The 23083-nt window shown below is 41.5% G+C and overlaps 1 protein-coding gene across 1 annotated transcript in view; it reads left to right on the top strand.

The window, feature by feature from the left end:
• The window catches only part of TRAPPC12 (trafficking protein particle complex subunit 12), a 114785-nt gene that overhangs the window by 51390 nt on the left and 40312 nt on the right, over positions 1 to 23083 (top strand). The window contains exons 4-5 of the mRNA XM_060187033.1: positions 2029 to 2142; positions 5346 to 5484. Of these exons, the coding sequence (XP_060043016.1) occupies positions 2029 to 2142; positions 5346 to 5484 (253 nt within the window). The remainder of the gene's footprint in view (positions 1 to 2028; positions 2143 to 5345; positions 5485 to 23083) is intronic.

Here is a 23083-nt window from a genome sequence, read left to right as displayed (position 1 = left end):
ATCCATTGGTATGAAGAGGTGGGATCATATCTCAGGTCTAAGGGAAGCAGTCAGTGGATGTGATGTCCAGGGAACAGTCATTTGTCTTTGGGGGTAGTAAAGGATGTCTGTGGCATGGGTGATGTTATAAAGGGAAACATCTTTAAATTTTTGGCTGACAGAGGCAGGCCTATGGTGGCAAGACAAGATACACCAGTTAAGTGTACAGGAATATGTGAATGTTGTTAATTCACATAGGTTGTGTATGGAGGAACTTCTTATAGTTTAATACCTTACCATATGAACAGATGAGTCTTCATATGAAGGTTTGATAGCTGTAATCACTTACTTGAGAAAAAAATAAAACTTGTAACAAGTTACTATACTATAAGTTTACTATAATTGATACCTCAAAGATTATAATTGGTTTAAATATCTTTATGATTTTGTTTGAAGGTCATCTAATGTTACTTCTCGTAGCAGTCTCTACAGCAGGATCTTCAGACCAATTTTGGTTAAAATATATATTTTGGTTTTTTAACTATTTTTACTTTGGACTATAAACAGACTCAGGTTACTTAGAGAGTTAACACATGTTAGTGACAATGGTTTTAGCATTTAGAGTACTCTGAGCAGATGGGTCATACAAAAATTTTTGGTCATTCAACACACTCACTCACAAAACACAACTGGCCAGTCATAACATAAGACATTCAGAGAAGAGGTAGGAGAGAGGGCTCTGTGAGCCAGATTTTCCAAATTCTGCAATGTCATATTATGGATCCTGGGGTGTATCCTGCATCTAGTCCTCTTGTATTATTTGTTCTTCAGGGATAGCAGTGCCATCATGAGGGTATTGTCGGACATGGCGGGCAGGAACCCAGACAGGTTTAGAGTAATTATGTGGGGAAATGCATGCAAAACCTCTTCCCATGGTCAGTAGAGGGTCAGGCCCTTTCCAGATTTTATCGAGTGGGTCTTTCCACTTGACCTTAATAGCTGGAAGAGTAGATGGTGTTTGCCAATGAAGAATAATAGGAGGTAAGTCCGAATTATTGTAAATATTAAAGAGATTTAATGTAGTTAAGGCTTTTGCTAGCTGGATATTGGGGGGTACATTCCTCCTTTATCTTTATTTAATTGAGCCTTAAGGGTTTGATGGGCCCTCTCGACAATGCCTTGTCCCTGTGGATTATAGGGAATGTCTGTGGTATGAGTAATGTTCCAGAGGGAACAAAAATCTTTAAATTGTTTACTGGTAAACACATTCCCATTGTCAGTTTTTATTTGAAGAGGTAAGCCCATCACAACAAAACAGGAGAGCATATGGCTTATATGCTATTAAATGGTAAATTTATCTTGAACTTACATCACGTATCTAACTAGTGCCTTCTTGACTAATTACATGTGCAACATTGACAAATGGCATTCTCCATGGACCCACAGCTGTCTGGCCTCTGCATTGCCACTTATAATAGTTTCCCACCAACATACCTAAAATAGACTTCCTAGCTTCTCCCCACATTAAGGCCCCTAATTTTATCTGCTCTATTCCTACCTTTGGGTTCCTATTTATTAAACAGTTTGACCTGCTTTATACCTTACTGCCTTTCAAGCCACCAAGTTGATTCTACTTTGATTCCATCCTGATTTCCCTGGGCACATGACCTCAGCAATGTGTCCCAAAGTCTCACCTCTCCAGAGCCCTACCCCACAAGGGAAAGATAAAAACAGGCTGGGGGTATGAATCGACCTGCCAGCATCCATGTCCAGTGAAGAAGTAGTTAAGCAAGCCAGACTTTCCACCTTCTGCACCTCATAAAGAATTTTGGTCCACACTCCCAGAGAGATAAAGAATAAGGAAGTTTCCAGTAGAGGAGATGGGACACAGAACTCTGGTGGTGGGAACTGTATAGAATTATACCCGTTATCTTATTAATCTTGTTAATCATTATTAAACCATTAATAACAATTAAAAAATGTTCCCCACAAGTACCTGCATGTTTGGATATCCATGTGTTTGGTAACGCATTCCATTGTATTTTTCAGAGCTGTAAAAACTGGAGGGCTGCTGTCGACCTGTGTGGGCGTCTTCTCACAGCCCATGGCCAAGGCTACGGCAAGAGTGGGCTGCCAACCAGTCACACGGCAGACTCATTGCAGGTAATGCCCAGGTCACTGCTGAATTATCTGTTTTATCATTTGGGGACACAGGTGGTGGGATTGTAGCCTCTCCTGCCAATGAGAACAATAAAAGGATTTTCAGATACCAAATGTAATCTCAGCAGATGTCTCTGCTTCTGTTCTCCCTGATTGTACAGGTGGGTCCTGGGGGCACTCATGCTGTCCCATGGCCAGGGAGCCTGTGCAGCCCTGAGGCTCAGTATGGCTCCCACAGTGCAGGCTGGCGGCGGGGGAGGGGGTTAGGTATTCCTTATAATTGATGCATTTATCCAAGGTTTTGAGATAAAGCCAAGCTTAGAGGGTTTTTTGTGGGGTTGTCCTCTGAACTTGCATATTTGCTCTCTCCAGCATAATAATACCCCATGCTCTTACAATAAAAAAATAGATAAAGAAGAATGCAAGAAAAAAAGAAAAATTGAAAAACAAGTAAAAAGAAGCAAACAGGCTGGGCAGTAGCACAGTGGGGTAAGCGCACATGGCTTGAAGCACAAGGACCGGCATAAGGATCCCAGTTTGAGCTCCGGCTCCCCACCTGCAGGGGAATCTCTTCACAGGCGGTGAAGTAGGTCTGTGGGTGTCTGTCTTTCTCTCCCCCTCTCTGTCTTCTCCTCCTCTCTCCATTTCTCTCTGTCCTATCCAACAACAATGACAGCAATAACAATGATAATAACAATAATGATAAACAACAGGGGCAACAAAAGGAAAAAAATAGCCTCCTGGATTCATAGTGCAGGCACCAAGCCCCTGCAAAAAAAAAAACAAAAAACAAAAAAAAACCCTGGAGGCAAAAAAAAAATAACTATGATGAGAGGAAATGCAAATGCTTATAATGAGAAGGGACAACTGCAGAAGTCCTTCAGAGTGAGAGTGTGTGTGTCTGTGTGTGTTTAATTGTATAAAGGTAGAGTGAAATCAATAAGAAAAAGGGAGATAAACAGGGAGAGGGAAAGAGAAACACCTGCAGACCTGCATTACCATTCCTGAAGCCTGCAAGTGGGAATCAGAGACTTGAATCTGTGATCTTGTACCTGGTAACATGTGTGCTCAATACAGTGTACTCCTACCTGGCTCAGGTCTTACATTTTGGGAGACTGTCTCTAGAAACCCACTCTCCCCCCCCCACCCCAGAATCAAAACACAAGTTTCTTCAAACCGTGGTGAATATTTGATGGTATATCTAGGAAGATCTGACATGCAGTTTTTCAGGCATGCTCTCTCTCCTTTTGCCAGCCTACCACATGTGCTTGTGATATGCTCTCTGAAATGCTGTTTCACCCTCTTGTATAAACCACAGTCAAGTCTCCATTCACACTTATCTGCTAATTGGCCACCAAAATAATTTTCTTTTTAAAAAAGTGTCTTAGTTATTGTATTAACTTATTGGATATAGACAGAAACTGAAAGAGAAGGGAGAGAAAGAGAAGGAGAATGAAAGGGGCAGGCAGTGATATACCTAGTTAGGCGCTTACATTACAGCACATGAGAACTTGGCATTCAAGCCCCTGGCCCCACCTTTAGAGGGAAAACTTCACGAGTGATGAAGCAGTGCTGCAAGTGTCTCCCTATAACTCTCCCTCTCTCTCTTTTTTAAAAAAGAATTTTATTTATTTATGAGAAAGATAGGAGGAGAGAGAGAGAGAGAGAAAGAACCAGACATCACTCTGGTACATGTGCTGCCGGGGATCGAACTCAAGACCTCATGCTTAAGAGTCCAATTCTTTATCCATTGCGCCACCTCCCGGGCCACTCACTCTCCCTCTCTGTCTCCCCCCTTGTCTCAATTTCTGTCTCAATCAATAATAAATAAATGAACATTTTTAATTAATTAATTATTTATTTTCCCTTTTGTTGCCCTTGTTTTTTTAATTGTTGTTGTAGTTATTGTTGTTATTGGTGATTGGTGTCATCGTTGTTAGATAGGACAGAGAGAAATGGAGAGAGGAGGGGAAGGCGGGGCAGAGAAAGACAGACACCTGCAGACCTGCTTCACTGCCTGTGAAGTGACTCCCCTGCAGGTGGGGAGCTGGGGGCTCGAACCGTGATCCTTACTGGTCCTTGTGCTTTGCGCCACATGTACTTAACCCACAGCGCTACTGCCAGACTCCCAATAAATAAAATTTTTAAAAAAGAGAGTAAGAGAGGGAGAGTGAAAGAGAGACCTGAAGGACTGTTTCCTTGCTCATGAAGTTTCCTCCCTGTAGGTGATGACCAGCGGCTTAAACCCAGAATCTTACACTTTATAACATGTGCGTTCAACCTGATGAGCCACTCACTGCCCAATCTTTTTTTTTTTTTTACCAGGACACTGATCTGTTCTGGTTTATGCTGGTATGGGGAACTGACCCTGGGACCTCGGGGACACAGACATGAAGAGTCTTTTCACAATACCACTATGCTATCTCCCGCACCCTCTAAATAATTTTACTAAAGCACAGTTTTGGTCATCTTACTATCTTGCTCCAAAGTTATGACTACTTCCCATTGTCCATGAAATCAAATGTCACGTCTCCAGGCAACACGTTCTATAATGGCCAGTAAAGTGAGACCAGATTGAAGAATACATTCGTTCCATTTGAGTCCTTGCCATCCTTTAGTGCTATTATTTGCTGTCTCCTCTGGTTATGAATAATCACTTCTTTTGGAAGTTCATTTTCTTCAGTGGTTAAGCGAGGTTGAATTGAAGCATTTCTAAGGAACCTTTTAATTCCCACAGGCTTTGATTTGGCTACCCATCATTTCCTAAAGGTGCCCTGTATTCCGGCTGCTCTGAGCTGAATGCTCATGTTCACCACTCTCCTCACTGTCCCTGTACTCAAAGTCTCACCTCACCTGCCCACGGAAAGCCCTGCTTGCCTTCTCCGTCACAGCTACATTCTCACCCTACTCCAACCAACAAAATCATACTCTCCTTTGGGGAGCAGTGGTGGCTTCTACTTTGATTTTCATACTTTGGTACTGCTTCACACACATAGCCCACTCAGTTAGTATTGTCAAATAAATTGAGTCAAATATTACACTTGAGTATCTTTATAAGCATGTGGTTAGGCATATGTGTAAAGAACATTGAGTCTTTGGTTTAATATATTAGAAGCCAAACTGACACCAGGCTAATAAGGAATAAGGATTTCTGTTCTTGAAATACATAGATAACCTATTATCCCAATTCCTTTCTGTGTTTTCAGCTTTGGTTTGTGAGACTGGCACTACTGGTGAAGCTGGGCCTTTTCCAGAATGCTGAAATGGAGTTTGAGCCCTTTGGCAACCTAGATCAGCCAGATCTCTATTATGAATACTACCCTCATGTGTACCCTGGGCGAAGGGGTAAGGCAAAGTGATTAAGATTTATGCCTTTGAATGCATTTTTCTTCACTTTTCACATAATTAGGTATCTTTTGTTTCCTTACTTAATTCTGGGGGTGGAGGTAGCAGAGAATTACAATGTTAAGTAGCCTAGCAACAAGCCTGGACACTTACACATGACTTTACTCAGTTTATAAGTCACCAGTCAGCACCTTTTGTGATGCTTAATATTTGTTCATTTAACAGCCACTGTTTCTACTGTCACTGTAGGAAGATCTGGCAATACTCCACTACCCCCATAAAAACACGAATATCCCTCCACCAAAGTCCAGTGAATTCTCTCCCCAGAGTTGATCTGAGTTCTGCTGTTGAGTTCATGATCTTTGAGTTTTGCTTATGTCCCTGGTTTTGTTTGCTTTTCCCTTATGGGTGAGGGCGTTTCTCCTCCTCACTTCTACCTCCTACCATCCAGGAAGTGTCTGGCCATTATGAACTCTGTAGGTGGGGAGCTGAGCTCTAGCTGATCTCTTTCAGATTGAGTCTCATCAGTCCACTTGGTGTGTGGGTAGGTCCCACATCCTCCTATGACCTCTGGAGAGGTACAGCCATCTCCCAGTTCTTCAGGAAGACTTCTCTAGTTTGTAAATTAACAATAAGACTGACTGACGTAATCATTCTCTTTTTTTTTTTTTTTTTGGCCTTCAGGGTTATTGCTGGGGCTCAGTGCCTGCACCACGAATCCACTTCTCCTGGAGGCTATTTTTTTTCCCCTTTTGTTGCCCTTGTTGTTTTATCATTGTTGTGGTTACTATTGTTGTTGTTGGATAAGACAGATAGAAATGAAGAGGGGGGAGAGAAAGACACCTGCAGATTTGCTTCACCGCTGTGCAGGTGGGGAGCTAGGGATTCAAACCATCATTCTCTTTTCTTATCCACACTTATTAACCACTTGATACATCCTTCCAAAATATTTAAAGAACAAAGTTCAACCCAAAAAGAGGAATGAGTCTGCGTCATCACCTCTTCACAGTTCTGATGGAAAGGTTAAAGACATTTCTCATTAGAGACACTTGAGAGTCTTTCTGCCAACCCTGGAGGTCAGCAGCTGATGTTGATGAGTGTTTTATATGCTGCTACCAAAAACTCAGAACTGTGCACACAGAGAGCCATCCCTTAATGTGTCTAACGCACACAGCTGCAGGAAATGCTCTGATTTCTCCTCCTATTGATGTTCAGATGAATGGTATATTCAAAATGACTATTCATGTATCAGCTGCTTCTGAGTTTACCACAGGTGTTTAAGAATGAGTGCAATGGTCCGGGAGGTGGTGCAGTGATAAAGCTTTGGACTCTCAAGTATGAGGTCCCAAGTTCGATCCCCGGCAGCACATGTGCCAGAGTGATGTCTGGTTCTTTCTCTCTCCTCCTGTCTTTCTCATAAATAAATAAAAATCTTTAAAAAAAAAAGAAAGAAAGAAAGAATGAGTGCAAGACATGAAAAAAAAAAAAAACTTCCGCTTGGTGACTAATAAAAAAACCCTCTAGCTCCTTATTGATGCTAACTTAGACCTCTTTAGACATTGACTATCGCCAGATATAAAAATATGACCTGTTTTTCCAAAGAGGATGACAGAGAACCTAGTGGGGGTTGTATTGTTATATGGAAAACGGGCAAATGTTATGCATGTACAAACTATTGTATTTACTGTCGAATGTAAAACATTAATTCCCCCAAAAATAAATAAATAAATAAATAAATGAAATTAAAATCAAACATCTATATATATATATATATATATATATATATATATATATATATATAAAGATATTATCTGTTTTATACCACTATCCTGTATGACAGAGCACTGTAGACTCTGCACTGTTCACTCAACTTGAAAAAGAGAATGTTGATGGAGGTGACACATGAACTTACTGTTAAGTAAGAAACAAAATTCAGGTTCATCTATAGAACCTTTCCCTTAATTCTGAAGACATTGTCTCCTAAGGATGTGCAAATCAGAAGCATGCATCTGCTTCCGCCCGAAATTAAATTGCAGTGGGATACAGATAAAGAGGAGATAGTAGCCATGCAGCATTAAGCAGCTAATTTAAATTATGAAATAAACATAAATCATACATATATTTTAGCTGAAATGTGTTAGCATTCATCCACAATAGTGTGCTGAATGTTTGCTAATTTTTCTTCTCATTTTGTGGTGTAACAAGCATAAATGTAAGATTTTGATTCATTCATTTCATTTCAGTTTGCAATCTATAAGCAAAGCAAGTCATTAAAATGTGCTATAAAGAGGAGACTCTAATAATACAAACAAATAAATAACTTTTATGAATGAGCTCTAATATATTTTATTTAAATATTGGACATAATTTTTACCCATTCAGAATATTCATAACAAGACATGTAATGAATCATGAGTAAAAAACATGAAGTCGTTTTTTTTTCTCCTTAATTTTCATCCAGGGTAGAAACAGCATTATCATCCTATATATTTCTCTGATATTTGTAGCAATTTTATAGATACGGTCAGCCTCTCCTAAAGGAGAGAAAGCATGTTTCCACCAACTCAGCACTCTCTTACTCTGGTGTTTGGAACTGTCTCTGTTATGCTCAAGAAAGAATGACAGCAGTTAGCACTGAATAGACTCAATCCTGGTTACCATCACTGAGCTATAAATAGTTTGTGATGGGAATTCACAAAGCCACCTATATTAAATGCTACCTTTTCCCTTTAGTTCTTTTCCTTATTCCTCCATCTCTGTCCTCCCTTTTCCTCTCCTGCTCCATTTATTGCTTCTCCCTGCTGTATGCATGAAGCTTTTGTGCAGACTTGACTGAGTAGGATATAAAGCGGTCAGTTAGAGCACACATTTGGCATTTGGGAACCACCGGGAAGAGGGAGGGTATGAGTAGACTGTATCTTCTAGTTAAATCGATATTCTCACACCCTTTTAAGATTTGACACAGAAGGATTATATAGACTACTAAATTGTTGATGTGGCTGCTATTGTTGCTTACCTTATAATTTCAGCTGGAAACAGAGAGGGAGAGAGAAAGGAAAGAAAAGACACACAGCACCACTCCACCATTCATGAAGTTGTTCCTGCCACTGTGAATAGTGTTCTTGTGTGATGGCTGAGGACTCAAACCTGGGTCCTCACACATGGTCAAGTGTGAGCTATCTTTTTTTTTTTTCTTTCATTTTTTTTTTTATTGGATGGAACAAAGAGAAATTGAGAGAGGAGGAGAAAAAGACAGACACCTGCAGACCTGCTTAACTGCTTGTGAAACCCCCCCCCCCCCCGCAGGTGGGGAGCCAGGGCCTTAAGCTGGGATCTTTGCACAGGTTGTTGCACTTACTATAGTTGTGCGCTTAACCCAGAGCAATACCGCCCAGCTCCCTCAAGTGTAAGCTATCTTCCCTCCCTTTCAGACCATTTTCTGTAGTAAAAATATATAGTAATCAACCCATATCTGTGACCTTGGGAGAACTACTGCAGTTTCCACTGGAGAAAATAGGAACACAGAACTTTAGTGGTGGGAATGATGTAGAATTATACCCCTGTTATTTATAGTTTTGTAAATCAGTATTAAATCACTACTTAAAAAAATACACACACGCACACACATACACACACACACGATAGCTTCTATAATGTTCCTGCATAGCCCCATCTCTCAAGATCATGTTTTACATTTGTACTGCATACACACACAAGAGTCCACCTGGAATGGTAAAATCATGCAACCACGAAGTCCCAGTGAGGCGCTGGCAGCAATAAAGTAGAATAAACACAGTGCCTCTTATAATACTAAACTCAGATCTGTATGTTTAAGTTATTTAAGCTGTAAGGATTTCACATGACATCCTATTTCAAAACTTACTCCTAATGGACTACCAAGCTAAACAAAAATTCACGACACAAACACTGTAATTGGATGTGCATCCACCATTCCTTCAGCCCTGTCCTCTGTAAGAAAATGGATATTGTCACTGGCCATGAATCATTTTCTGCCCTTCCCCCCAAAAATAAAAATCTTGAAATTCACATTTCTAGTTCTCAAATTAAGTTCAGAAACTTTTTATCAATGCATAACCAAACATGTAGACACAGAATTGAACGTTCAGCATAATATTTCAAATGTCTGGTATTTGTTTTCCACAACAAAATTAATTCACCTTTCAGAGTTAACATGTTCTGCTCAGGCTGGATTTCCATTTACTTTGCTCTGTGCCAGAACGGGGTACATTTATCATTTGGAGCATACATCCCTCAATCTGGGAAGGCTAGTTAATCTTCCAGCTTTTCACTTTGCATACCATTTTTCTTTTTTTTTATATATATATTTATTTTATTTATTTATTCCCTTTTGTTGCCATTGTTGTTGTATTGTTGTAGTTATTATGGTTGTTGTTGTTGTTGGATAGGACAGAGAGAAATGGAGAGAGGAGGGGAAGACAGAGAGGAGGAGAGAAAGATAGACACCTGCAGACCTACTTCACCGCCTGTGAAGCTACTCCCCTGCAGGTGGGGAGCCGGAGTTCGAACCGGGATCCTTTTGCCGGTCCTTGTGCTTTGCGCCACGTGCGCTTAACCCGCTGCGCTACAGCCCGACTCCCTCCATTTTTCTGATTGTTTGTATTTTTTATCTTTTTTTTTTTTTTTTTTTTTTTACCAAAGCACTGCTCAACTCTGGCTTATGGTGGTGCGGGGGATTGAACCTGGGACTTTGGAGCCTCAGGCATGAGAATCTCTTTGCATAACCATTATGCTATCTACCCCTGCCTCTGATCTAAGAACAAGTTTTTGGAGATAGAATATTCCCATTTTGGGTCCATACTCCCAGAGGGATAAAGAATAGGAAAGCTATCAGGGGAGGGGATGGGATATAGAGATCTGGTGGTGGGAACTGTGTGGAGTTGTACCCCTCCTATCCTACGGTTTTGTTAATGTCTCCTTTTTAAAATAATTTTAAAAAAAAAAAAGAATATTCCCATTTCTAGCATTAGAATATCTGGATGAAGACCTTATTTTTTCTTTATTTTTATTTAAGTTAGAGAGAGATGCGCACATGTACACACACACCCCAGAGCGCTTCTTCCTCAGTGCAACATTGGGAATCAAACCCGGAACCTCAGACATGCAAAGCATTGCTGACCCTAAGGGCCTCTTTTATTTTATTGATTTTAATTATGGACAACAAGTCCATTGGATAAGAGGGGTACTAGGCCTCTTTTTTTTTTTTTAAATGTGTTTTTCACAAGAGATTATACAGTGATGTGAACTACCCCAGCCCTTCCTACATCAGCACAGCCAGTTCAGGTTCTCTTGAGATTGCATGGTCTAGTCCTGAATCTGCCTGCATACCTCACTACTCTTGGGAGGACCAGTGAATTACCAGTTTAATAATAAGTCACCTGCAATATTTTACTACAGGACTTGTTCAGTATTTTTTTATAACAAATGTAATGTTAGGGAGCTGGGTGGTGGCACACTTGGTTAAGCACACATAATACCATTACAAAGACCTGGGTTCAAGTGCTCTATTCCCCACCTGCAGGGGGGAGGGGGTGTGCTTCGTGAGTAGTGAAGCAGGTCTGCAGGTGTCTGTCTTTTTCTCCCTCTATCTCCCTCTCCTTTCTCAATTTCTCTCTGTTCCATCTAATAATAATAAAAAAGAAAAGAAAAAAATGGCCACCCAGAGTTGTGGATTCATAGTGCTGGCACTGAACCACAGTGATAGCTCTGGTAAAGAATAAGGGCTAGGTGGTGGCTCACCTGGTTAAGTGCTCACATTACAGTACACAAGGACCCAGGTTCAAAACCCTGGTCCCCACCTGCAAGAAAAAAGCTTCACACATAGTGAAGTGGGGCTGCAGGTGTCTCTCTGTCTCTCTCCTCTATCTCCCCCTCCTCTCTTGATTTCTGGTTGTCTTTATCCAATAAAAATATTTTTTAAAAAGTTAGAAAACGGGAGTCGGGCTGTAGCGCAGCAGGTTAAGCGCAGGTGGTGCAAAGCACAAGGACTGGCATAAGGATCCCGGTTCGAACTCCGGCTCCCCACCTGCAGGGGAGTCACTTCACAGGCGGTGAAGCAGGTCTGCAGGTGTCTATCTTTCTCTCCTCCTCTCTGTCTTCCCCTCCTCTCTCCATTTCTCTCTGTCCTATCCAACAACGACAACAACAATAATAACTACAACAATAAAACAACAAGGGCAACAAAAGGGAATAAATAAATAAATAATAAATATTTTTTTTAAAAGTTAGAAAAAAAGAATAAATATGATGTTAAAATCTGAAGTCATGCTGTGAATAATTGTTTACAATGAAAGTGAGAAGCACTGTGCTGGGGTGGAGGGTAGATAGCATAATGGTTATGTAAGAGACTCTCATGCCTGAGGCTCTAACATCCCAAATCAATCCCCCACACCACCATAAGCCAGAACCAAACAGTGTTCTGGTAAAAAAAGAAGAAGAAGGAGGAGGAGGAGGAGGAGGAGGAGGAGGAGGAGAGGCAGAAGCAGAAGAAGAAGCAGAAGGAGAAGGAGGAGAAGGAGAAGGAGAAGAAGAAAGAAGAAAGAAGAAATAATAGCTCTATGCTCTTTGTTGGATACAGACATTCAGCATTCAGTGAATATGTCTGATCATTCAGTAGTGAAGGAGGGCCATGAAAGACACAGCTGTAAATATATATATATTTAGTGATTTACTGTTGATTTACAAGATTATAAGATAATAGGGATATAATTCTTTTTTTTAAGATTTTTATTTATTTGTTAATGAGGAAGATAAGAAGAGAGAAAGAATCAGACATCACTCTGGTACATGTGCTGCTGGGCATTGAACTCAGGACCTCACGCTTGAGAGTCTGATGCTTTATCCACTGTGCTACCTCCCAGACCACAGGGATACAATTCTATACAGTTCCCACCACCCAAGTTTTGTGTCCTATCCCCTTCTATTTGAAACTTCCCTGACTTCCCTATTGTTTATCCCTCTGGGTGTATGGACCAGAATTCTTTCTGGGGTGCAGAAGGTGGGAGTTCTGACTTCTTTAATTGCTTCTCCACTGGACATGGGCATTGGCACTTGGATCCCTACTCCCAGCCTGTTTCTATCTTTCTCTAGTGGGATAGGGCTGGAGAGATGAGGCTTCTGGACACATTGGTGAGGTCGTCTGCCCAGGGAAGTCAAGATGAAATCATAGTAGCATCTGCAGTTAGGTGGCTGGAAGGCAGTAAGATAGAGAGCAAGACAGATTGTTTTATAAACAGGAACCCAAAGATAGGAATAGGCCAGATAAAATTAGGGATCTTAGGGTGAAAAAAGCTAGGAAATCTGTGTTAGGTATGTTCCATGGGGCCCATGACTTTAGTAATTTTTGCCAGAGCTTGCTAGCTAACATACAGATAGTCCAAAACTATTGTCTGGGGAGATGGTGTCAGAATTAGAGCAGAGAATAGCCCCAAACTTGAAGAAAGTATATTAATTGTTTACCACATTGATCTGACCTAGAGCCTATGTTATCTTCATATTTAGCACAGGAGCCTGTGTAACCTCTGAGTCCCTGTTCTTCTGAGCTTGTAGTCCATGGTCATAATAAATAAATAATAAATAGAATTGTTGGTCATTACGCCAGGTCCCCTGCATTGCTTGATGCTGTGGTCTATTTACATAATCACTGTTTCTGAGACCCGCTCTGCCTGGTTAGAACCTTCCCAACAGCTGCTATGGAAGCTTGCTACCTTTGCACTCTTTTTTTTCTCTCCACCCCCTCTTGTAGCCATTTCCTTTTCTGACCTGCCACTTCTGTTTAAAAAGATATAAAGACATTTTCTCTGATCATTAAAAAAAATTGCATTGCGTTCCCACTCAGCCACGTGTTCCAGAGTCTCTCTCTCTCTGGCAGCGCTAGCCCGGGATCCAGGCAGTGGCACACTCAGTTGAACACACATGTTACCATGTACAGGAACTCAGGTTCAAGCCCCCATCACCATCTGCAGGAGCTAAATTTCTCAAGTGCTGAAGCAGTGCTATATAGGTGTCTATCTCCCTCTCCCCTCTAAGTTTCTCTATGCCTCATCATATATAATAAAAATTAAAAATCAATTAAAAGACACAACTGCTCCATAGACTCCAGGAATATCAGAGAACAAGAAGGACACAGGGATACCAGCAGGGCAGACGATGATGTCAGTAATCCCAGCAAAAAGATCAGCAGGACTTGAAAATGAGTAGAAGTATCAGGCATACAGCCCTAAAACATGTAACTTATAGAATGTGGACCTGTTAATAATATTGGGCAGAGGGTCCAGTAGAATTCTTCTAGTGTGTCCTCCACTGGCCAATCCACCCAGCATCTAAGACCAGTCTATCTCCACACTGCAGAAGCATTTGTGTTTACTGAAAAAAGTGGTATACCCTGCTAAAGTTAGACTAGCATTTCTTCTCTTTTGTATACTATTTTTTTCTTCATTTTTTCACTACCCAGCATGGAGTCCTGGTTAATATCTGGTACATTCCTCTCTGACTATCTGTGGTGGCACTATGGATATTCAGCACTACAGGCGACTGTAGCAAATGAATTTTGTAGGACTGTTTTTGTTTAATGTTTTCTAAATGATTAATGAGCATGCTTTGCTTTTACACTATTTATACCAACCTAGATTTTGGCCAGTCCTGACTATACATGGGAATCTTCCAGAAAAACAAATCCACTAGGAATTATTTTTTCTTACAAATTTTGAGTAGCTCTTCTTATCCAAGACACTCTCTCCCTGCAGGAGAAAGAAGCCCCCAGGCTGGTATGAAAGCTATACATATTTCATCTCACTAGAGACCACCCTCAGTAGGTATTGCCCCGATTTATTTATTTATTTATTCCCTTTTGTTGCCCTTGTTGTTTTATTGTTGTAGTTATTTTTGATGTCGTCGTTGTTGGCTAGGACAGAGAGAAATGGAGAGAGGAGGGGAAGACAGAGGGGGGGAGAGAAAGATAGACAAATACATACCCTGCAGGTGGGGAGCCGGGGGCTGGAACCGGGATCCTTACACCGGTCTTTGTGCTTTGCTCCAGGTATGCTTAACCTGCTGCGCTAACGCCGGACTCCCCCCCCCCCTTTTTTTTATTCTTCAGTTCTAGCTTTCTTCCAGATGGCTCTAAGAAAATCACAGAAGATTGTGTGTTTAAGGAATCAGCTGTTGCTGCCTTTCTTACCCACCTTTGCTGTTGTTCATGGCAGCCTGGGTAAAGTCCAAATTCCCATCCTCAAGTTGTATAGAGACATGTTAGGTGTTGCTTGCCCTGGCATCTGCCCAGCATCCACATTGCCTGAGGTTCTCTAGTGTGGGATGCTGAGGAGAAGGCTCTGTTGGCAGAACTCAGTGAACTGAGACTTGGGATATCTGTTTACTTAATGGAAAACTGCACTCAGAGAGATGATGTGAAAACAGAGTGCATTCAGAACAGTAAACAGTTCCCTTCTTGTCACACAACTCCAGGAAGATCCTTTGAGGCTTCCGTTTTCTCTTCTTTTTAATTTTTTTTTTATTAAGGGAGTTAATGCTTTACAGTGCAATCATTGACATATGCATACAATTCATTATGTGCCAAGCCCCCAAAGCTTTCTTCCTATCCTCCATTCCCCTTCTCCAGAGGCCTTGCTTTGGTGTAATATATCGTGTCCAGTCCATATATCACTTTGTGCTCTCCCTCCCTCCCCATCCCTACTTTATTAAGTCTGGCTATAAGTGAGATCATTTGGTATTCATCCTTCTCCTTTTGGCTTATCTCGCTCAACATGATGTCCTCAAGTTTCATCCTTTTTTCTTTTAATTAAAAAAGAGAAATATAATGAGTCCTGTGGTAGTGCAGCGGGTTAAGCACATGTGGCACAAAGCACAAGGACTGGCGTAATGATCACAGTTCAAGCTCCTGGCTCCCCACCTGCAGGGGAGTCACTTCACAGGCGGTGAAACAGGTCTGCAGGTGTCTATCTTTCTCTCCCCCTCTCTGTCTTCCCCTCCTCTCTCCATTTCTCTCTGTCCTAACAACAACATCAATAACAGCAATAATAACTACAACAACAATAAAAAACAAGGGCAACAAAAGGGAAAATAAATATTAAAAAAGAGAGAGAAGAAGTCGGGCTGTAGTGCAGCGGGTTAAGCGCAGGTGGCGCAAAACACAAGGACCGGCATAAGGATCCCGGTTCGAACCCCGGCTCCCCACCTGCAGGGGAGTCGCTTCACAGGCGGTGAAGCAGGTCTGCAGGTGTCTCTCTTTCTCTTCTCCTCTCTGTCTTCCCCTCCTCTCTCCATTTCTCTCTGTCCTATCCAACAATGACAACAACAATAATAACTACAACAATAAAACAACAAGGGCAACAAAAGGGAATAAATAAATAAATAAATAAAATATTTAAAAAAAAAAAAGAGAGAGAGATACCAGAGCACTGCTCAGCTATGACTTTTGGTGGTGCTGGGGATTGAACCCAGGACCTCAGAGCCTCAGATATGAAAGTCCTTACATAGCGATTATGCTATCTCCCTGCCCCCCCAAATTTAATTAATTAATTAATTTACTTATTGGCTAGAGACAGAGAAATCAAGAGGAAAAGAGGGAGATTGACAGACAGCTGTAGCACTGCTTCACCACTCATGAAGCTTTTTTCCTGCAGGTGGGGACTGGGGGCTTGAACCCAGATCCTTGTGCATTATAACATGTGCACTCTACCAAGGCCACCACCACCCTTTTTCTATCAGTGAGAACTAAAGTAGGACAGGTTGTGAGTAATGGGAACAGGACTCTGAAAATTTTCCCTGGCCTGTAGCCCTGGTACCTTAGAGCACTGGAGTAGGAGTATGGGCTAAGACTCAGTATTTTCAGAGTCAGGTAGTGATGCACCTGGTTGAGCTCACACATTACCATGCTCAAGGATCTAAGCTTAACCCATTGGTCCCCACCTGTAGGGAAGAAGCTTCACTGGCAGTGAAGCAGTGTTGCAGGTGTCTCTTGTTCTCTCTCCCTTTCTATTTCCCTTTCCTCCTCACTTTCTCTCTGTCCTATCAAATAAAAAATAATTCAAAAAATTTTAAACACAAACCACAGTATTTTTAATTAACACTCTTAATTTTTGCGTTACATACTAAATTTTAATTCTGAAAGAATTTTGCTACTACCATGTTTGTTTTACTTGTGATTTTATGCATGTCACCCACATCCAAGAGATACATCTGGTGGAAAGACAGAAAAGAAAGAAAAAGAGAAAGAGAGGAAAAGAGGGAGGAAGGGAAAGAAAGAGTGAAAGAAGCAGAGAGAAAGGAAGGAAGTGAATGAATGGATCTTCCTGCTGGAGTACGGTGGCTTTATAAGGGTGTGCTGTCCTGCTTACACACCACATTGAAAAAATTCTGTGTTGGCAGACTTCCCTAGGCAGTCGACCCCACCAATGTGTCCTGAAGTCCGATTCTTCAGAGCCCCACCCCACTAGGAAAAGAGAGAGACAGGCTGGGAGTATGAATTGACCTGTCAATGCCTATGTTTATCAGGGAAGCAATTACAGAAGCCAGACCTTCCACCTTCTGTATCCCATAATCACCCTGGGCCCATACTCCCAGAGGAATTCTTCTTCTTCTTCTAGCGTTTGCCCTTCTTCCGTAGCCAGTCAACAGCATCAGGTTGAGCCTGATGTAAAGTTTCGAGACCTCCTTTGAATCTGGAGAGGTGGCAGTCGTTGACTATGTAGGTCATAGTCTGTCTGTAGCCGCAGGGGCAGTTTGGGTTGTCTCTGGCTCCCCAGCAATGGAACATAGCGGCGCACCGGCCATGGCCTGTTCAATAGCGATTGAGGAGGGCCCAATCATAACGTGCTAGGTCAAAGCCGGGTTGACGCTTGCAGGGCTCTGTGATGAGGTGTTTGTTCTTTACCTCAGCTGACTGCCAACTCTGTTTCCAACAGACTGGAACAGAGAAGTTCAGTGTAGGCGTAGGGGACCAGATTGGGTGACGAGATGTCAAGCATTGAACAGGGTGGGCGAAGATATCCGCGTATATTGGCAGATCCGGTCGAGCGTAGACGTGGGAAATGAACTTAGATGATGCCGCATCCCAACGAATATCTGGCGGGGCGATGTTGCTAAGAACTGGCAGCCATGGAACCGGGGTGGAATGGATGGTTCCAGAAATTATCCTCATGGAGGAATATAATTTGGAATTGACCAAGTGAACATGGGGGCTACGGAACCATACTGGGGCACAGTATTCTGCAGTGGAATAGCATAATGCCAGAGATGATGATCATAGTGTGGAAGCGCTCGCGCCCCATGAGGAGCTGGCCAGTCTTGCAATGATGTTATTCCTCGCGCCCACCTTTGCTGCAGATTTTATGAGATGTTTGTGAAATGACAGAGTGCGATCGAGAGTAACGCCAAGATATTCCCAGAGGAATAAAGAATAGGAAAGCTATCAGAAGGGAGGGGTTGTGGAGTTCTTCTGGTGGTGGGAGTTGTGTGGAGTTGTACCCCTCTTATCCTATGCTTTTTGTCAGTATTTCCTTTTTATAAATAAAATTTTTTTAAAAAAAGATTCTATGTTGGAAGAAGAAATGTTTGACCATTGTCAATGCCTGCCTACTAGTGACTTCAGTGCAGAGCTTACCAATGTGGAGGGAGTTTCCAGTTCTGAGGTTCAGCATAATCCTCAATACAGACGAGGGGAGATATACAACTTCGTCACTTCCCTCTATCTTAACTCTTGTTGAGTCTTTAAATATGTGCCTTCTTATAAAAGAACAGGAAGTAGCAAAGGAAACATTATATAAATGAGAGACAGGGTTTTTTTTGCATGGTACATAATAACTGTAATAGTGACTTCAGGTTTTAATGTGATTCTAATGAACTTGGATATATATTTTGAGGCATGTTTACAAAAATATAAATCATAATATTTGGCAGCTTTAGCTTGGTAATTTTTTTTTAATTTTTAATATTTATTTTCCCTTTTGTTGCCCTTGTTGTTTTTCATTGTTGTTGTTCTTGATGTCATCGTTGTTGGATAGGACAGAGAGAAATAGAAGAGGGGGAGAGAAAGATAGACACCTGCAGACCTGTTTCACTGCCTGTGAAGCGACTCCCCTGCAGGTGGGGAACCGGGGGCTTGAACTGTGATCATTATGCCGGTCCTTGCACTTTGTGCCACGTGTGCTTAACCCGCTGCACTACCGCCCAACTCCTGGTAGATATTTATTTATTTTCATTTAATATTGTTGAGGTGATGTGTAAAGCAGTGCTTATCAAACTTTATTGTGCATACAAATCACCCAAGATTTTGTCAAATGCAGATTCTGATGTGTCTGGATGAGGTAGAGTCTGAGATATTGCATCTCAGGGAGGTCAGAAGGAGGCTCAAAGTCCACTTGGAGAAGGAAGGTTTCAGATTCCATGGGATTGTCTCTGACCTTTGAATTCACCTTGTATATACAGCTTATTTCCAAAATTTATTGATACTTTACATAACAGCTTGCATAGGTTTTTTTTTTTTAAAAAGATTTTTATTTACTTATTAATGAGAAAGATAAAAGGAGAGAGAAAAAGAACCAGACTTCACTCTGGTACATGTGCTGCCAGGGATTGAACTCATGACCTCATGCTTGAGAGTTCAATACCTTATCCATTGTGCCATCTCCTGAACTACTCAGCTTGCATAGTTTTATCCAGTTAATTAAAATAACTTTTAAGGGGCCAGATGGTGGCACACCTGGTTGAGAGCACATGTTACAGTGCACAAAGACCAGGGTTTGAGCTCCTGGTCCCTACTTTCAGGGAAAAAACTTAGCAAGTGAGGAAGCAATGCTGCAGGTGTCTCTTTTTCTCTCCTTTATATCTCCCCTTACGCTCTTTATTTCTATCTGTCTCTGTCTAATAAATAAACATAATGGGGTGGGAATCAGACAGTAGTGCAGCCAGTTAAGCGCACATGGCACGAAGCGCAAGGACTGCTATAAGGATCCTGGTTCAAGCCTCAGGCTCGCCCCGCCTGCAGGGGAGTCACTTCACAGGCAGTGAAGAAGGTCTGCAGGTGCCTATCTTTCCCTCCCTGTCTGTCTTCCCCTCCTCTCTCCATTTAACTCTGTCCTGTCTAACAACGATGACATCATTAACAACAACAGTAATAACTACAACAATTTAAAAAAAAAAAAGGGCAACAAAAGGGAAAATAAATATAAAAAATTTAAAAAAAGATAATGGGGTGGCTGGTGTCATACCTGGTTGAGTGCACATGTTACAATGCTCAAAGACCCAGGTTTGAGCCCCAGTCCCTACCTGTAGGAGGAAAGCTTTGCAAGTGGTGAAGCAGTGCTGCAGGTGTCTCTCTGTCTCTCCTTCTCTATCTCCCCCTTCCCTCTCAATATCTAGCTGTCTCTATCCAATAAATAAAGTTAATAAAATAAATAAGTAAATATAATACATTTAAAATTAAAATAAGTTTTTATGCAGTGTTGGGAAGAATAAACTCTGCCTCTTGCATATGCAATAAATACTACTAAGTCACCTTCTGAGCTCATTTTTAATTTATGTAGAAAGGATGAGGGGGTGGCCAGGTGGTGGCACATCTGGTTGAGTGCACATATTACAGTGCACAAGAGCCCAGCTTCAAGTCCCCAGTATCTATCTACCTGCAGGGGGAAAGCTTTATGAGTGGTGCACTACTCTCTCTCCCTTTCTCCCCTCAGTTTCTCTGTCTCTATCCAAAATAAACAAATAAATGGAAATAAAAATAAATGGGAGAGACACCACAGTACTGACCCACCATCCATGGAGTTCACTGTACATACTGATGCCAGGACATGAACCCAGGGCCCAGAGCATGATAAGACTTACACTTATCAGGTGAACTATTTGTGGACATAGAATTGTTCATAATACTCTTTTTAATTGTTCATTCTTTGTTCATTCTTTTTTTAAATTTTTTATTGGAGGATTCATGGTTTACAGTTGACGATAAAATACAATAGTCTGTACATGTATAACATTTCCACATAACAATACAACCCCCACTAGGTCCTTCTAGGCCATTATTTTCTAGGACCTGAACCCTCTCCCCTACCCCAGACTCTGACTTTGGTGCAATACACCACCTTTTCATCTTCTTAAGATCCATGAAGTCAATAATCTCTCATTGCTTATATCAGGAAATTGTTCCTTATCCCATTACTCTTGGTAAGCCTGCCTAGAGATTTAGCTTTTTTTTTTTTTTTTCAGTCTGAGCTTTAGGTATTGCTGACTATTTTGTTTTTAGTATCATCAGTCTCTGCTCTAATTTTTATTTCTTTTTTTTCTGCTTTTATATTGTGTTTGCCTTCTAGTATCCTAAGGAAGAAGCTAATTGATTTTTTTCAATTCTAATATATATATATATATATATATATATACATATATAATGATGTAAATTTCTCTCTTAGAACAGCTTTTGTTGAATCTTACAAATTTTGATGAATTGTGTTTTCATTCAGTTCAGAATATTTTCTCATCTCCTTTTAAATGCACAAAGACTTTTTAAAACCAAGATAGATGATGATGATGATGAAGAAAGATAGATAGATAGATAGATAGATAGATAGATAGATAGATAAACAGAGACACACTCATTACTCAGGTGAGACTTTTCCTTTCATAGTATTCTCTAATTCCATTCCAGGAGGTTCACTTCCTAAAAAAGTCCCAAAACCTTGATATAGACCAGGTTCCGTAAGATAGAGCATATGTTCACATGTATCCATAAATTAAGGCAAAAAATATACCTAAAAGCAAAAATACACAATAGTCTGTAGTGAGTCAGTATAAAGTTCATAATGAAATAGTGTCTACTTAGACTTAGATACCTTCCTCACCTACTTCCTATTATAGTTCTCTCACTCACTCCAAATCTAACCTCATCAAAGCAAGGACTGCAAGAACTGAATAAGGACAAGAGACTGGCATACTTTAATGATGACTCTTTAGTCACTATCAGGCCACCCCATCAGCTGGGGCCCTAGTCAAGGAGTCCTGAGATTCCCAAATAGACATGATGGGCCTAGACCTCAAATAAATCCCTCTCTCCATTGTTACTGGTCATTTCTATCAGGAACAACACAATAGACCACTTTGTGGGCCCCCATAGGACCTTGCCCTAACTTGGCTCAACAATGGCAGAGAATGTTCCATCCTCCGAAGGGAGGCTGGACAACATACTCTATGCTACACCTGAGGAAGATAGGTCCTGATATTTGGGCAGCTTGGAATGTTTCTACTTATGGCCACAGAGTGTGGGCTCAGATCTACAGGGATGCAGAGGTCACATAGGCTCCTAAACTGACTGTGGGCCCCAGATCACATCAAGTCAGTGGGGTTTACAATCAACAATATTTATACCCCTTTCTCATATTTGGGAGCTACTCTCTTCCTTGATCCAGCTTTCTGGTCCTTCTTCCAGCAATGACAACATCTTCCCAGACAATAATTGGGATCTGCATATCAGATTTCAGGCTCAAGGAAAAACAAACAAAAACTAGTATAGCCACAGGCCCTTTGGAATATAACTAAAATATGCCTACTAGCTATCTACAAAATGGAGACCCTCCCCCAACTCTTCATCTGCACCATTCCAGCCTTTAGGTCCATGATTGGTCAATAATTTGTTTGGCTTTGTATGTGAATTCTCTTTTCAGCCACCAGGTTCCAGATGCTAGCAGGATGCCAACCAGACTTCCCTGGACAGACAACCCCACCAATGTGTCCTGGAGCTCTGCTTCCCCAGAGCCCTTCCCCACTAGGGAAAGAGAGAGCTAAGCTAGGAGTATAGATCAGCCTGTCAACACCCATGTTCAGCAGGGAGGCAATTACAGAAGCCAGATAGATCTTCAACCTTCTGCATCCCATAATGACCTTGGGCCCATACTCCCAGAGGGATAAAGAATAGGAAAGCTGGGGGTCGGGCGGTGGCACAGTGGGTTAAGCGCACGTGGCGCAAAGCACAGGGACCAGCGTGAGGATCCCGGTTCGAGCCCCCAGCTCCCCACCTGCAGGGGAGTCACTTCGCAGGCGGTGAAGCAGGTCTGCAGGTGTCTTATCTTTCTCTCCCCCTCTCTCTCTGTCTTCCCCTCCTCTCTCCATTTCTCTCTGTCCTATCCAACAACAAAGCAATGTCAACAATGACAATAATAACCGCAACGAGGCTGCAACAACTAGGGCAACAAAAAGGGGGAAAAATGGCCTCCAGGAGCGGTGGATTCATGGTGCAGGCACTGAGCCCAGCAATAACCCTGGAGGAAAAAAAAAAAAAAAAGAATAGGAAAGCTATCAGGGGAGGAGATGGGATATGGGGTTTTGGTAGTGGGAATTATGTAGAGTTGTACCCCTCTTATCCTATGGTTTAGTCAATGTTTCCTTTTTATATATAAAAAATTATTTTAAAAAGACAGATAGATCACACACCAGAATATCATTCTGATATGTTCAATGCCAGAGATTGAACTCAAAACCTCTTGCTTTCAAGTCCACCACTCTAGAGGCTGTGTCATCTCCCAGACTAAAAGAATTCTAACAGTACTTTCTACCT

This window comes from Erinaceus europaeus, chromosome 3 (assembly GCF_950295315.1).
Source record: "Erinaceus europaeus chromosome 3, mEriEur2.1, whole genome shotgun sequence".
NCBI lineage: Eukaryota > Metazoa > Chordata > Mammalia > Eulipotyphla > Erinaceidae > Erinaceus > Erinaceus europaeus.
The sequence above is the reverse complement of the archived record's forward strand: the minus strand, read 5'-3'. Positions and strand labels throughout refer to the sequence as shown.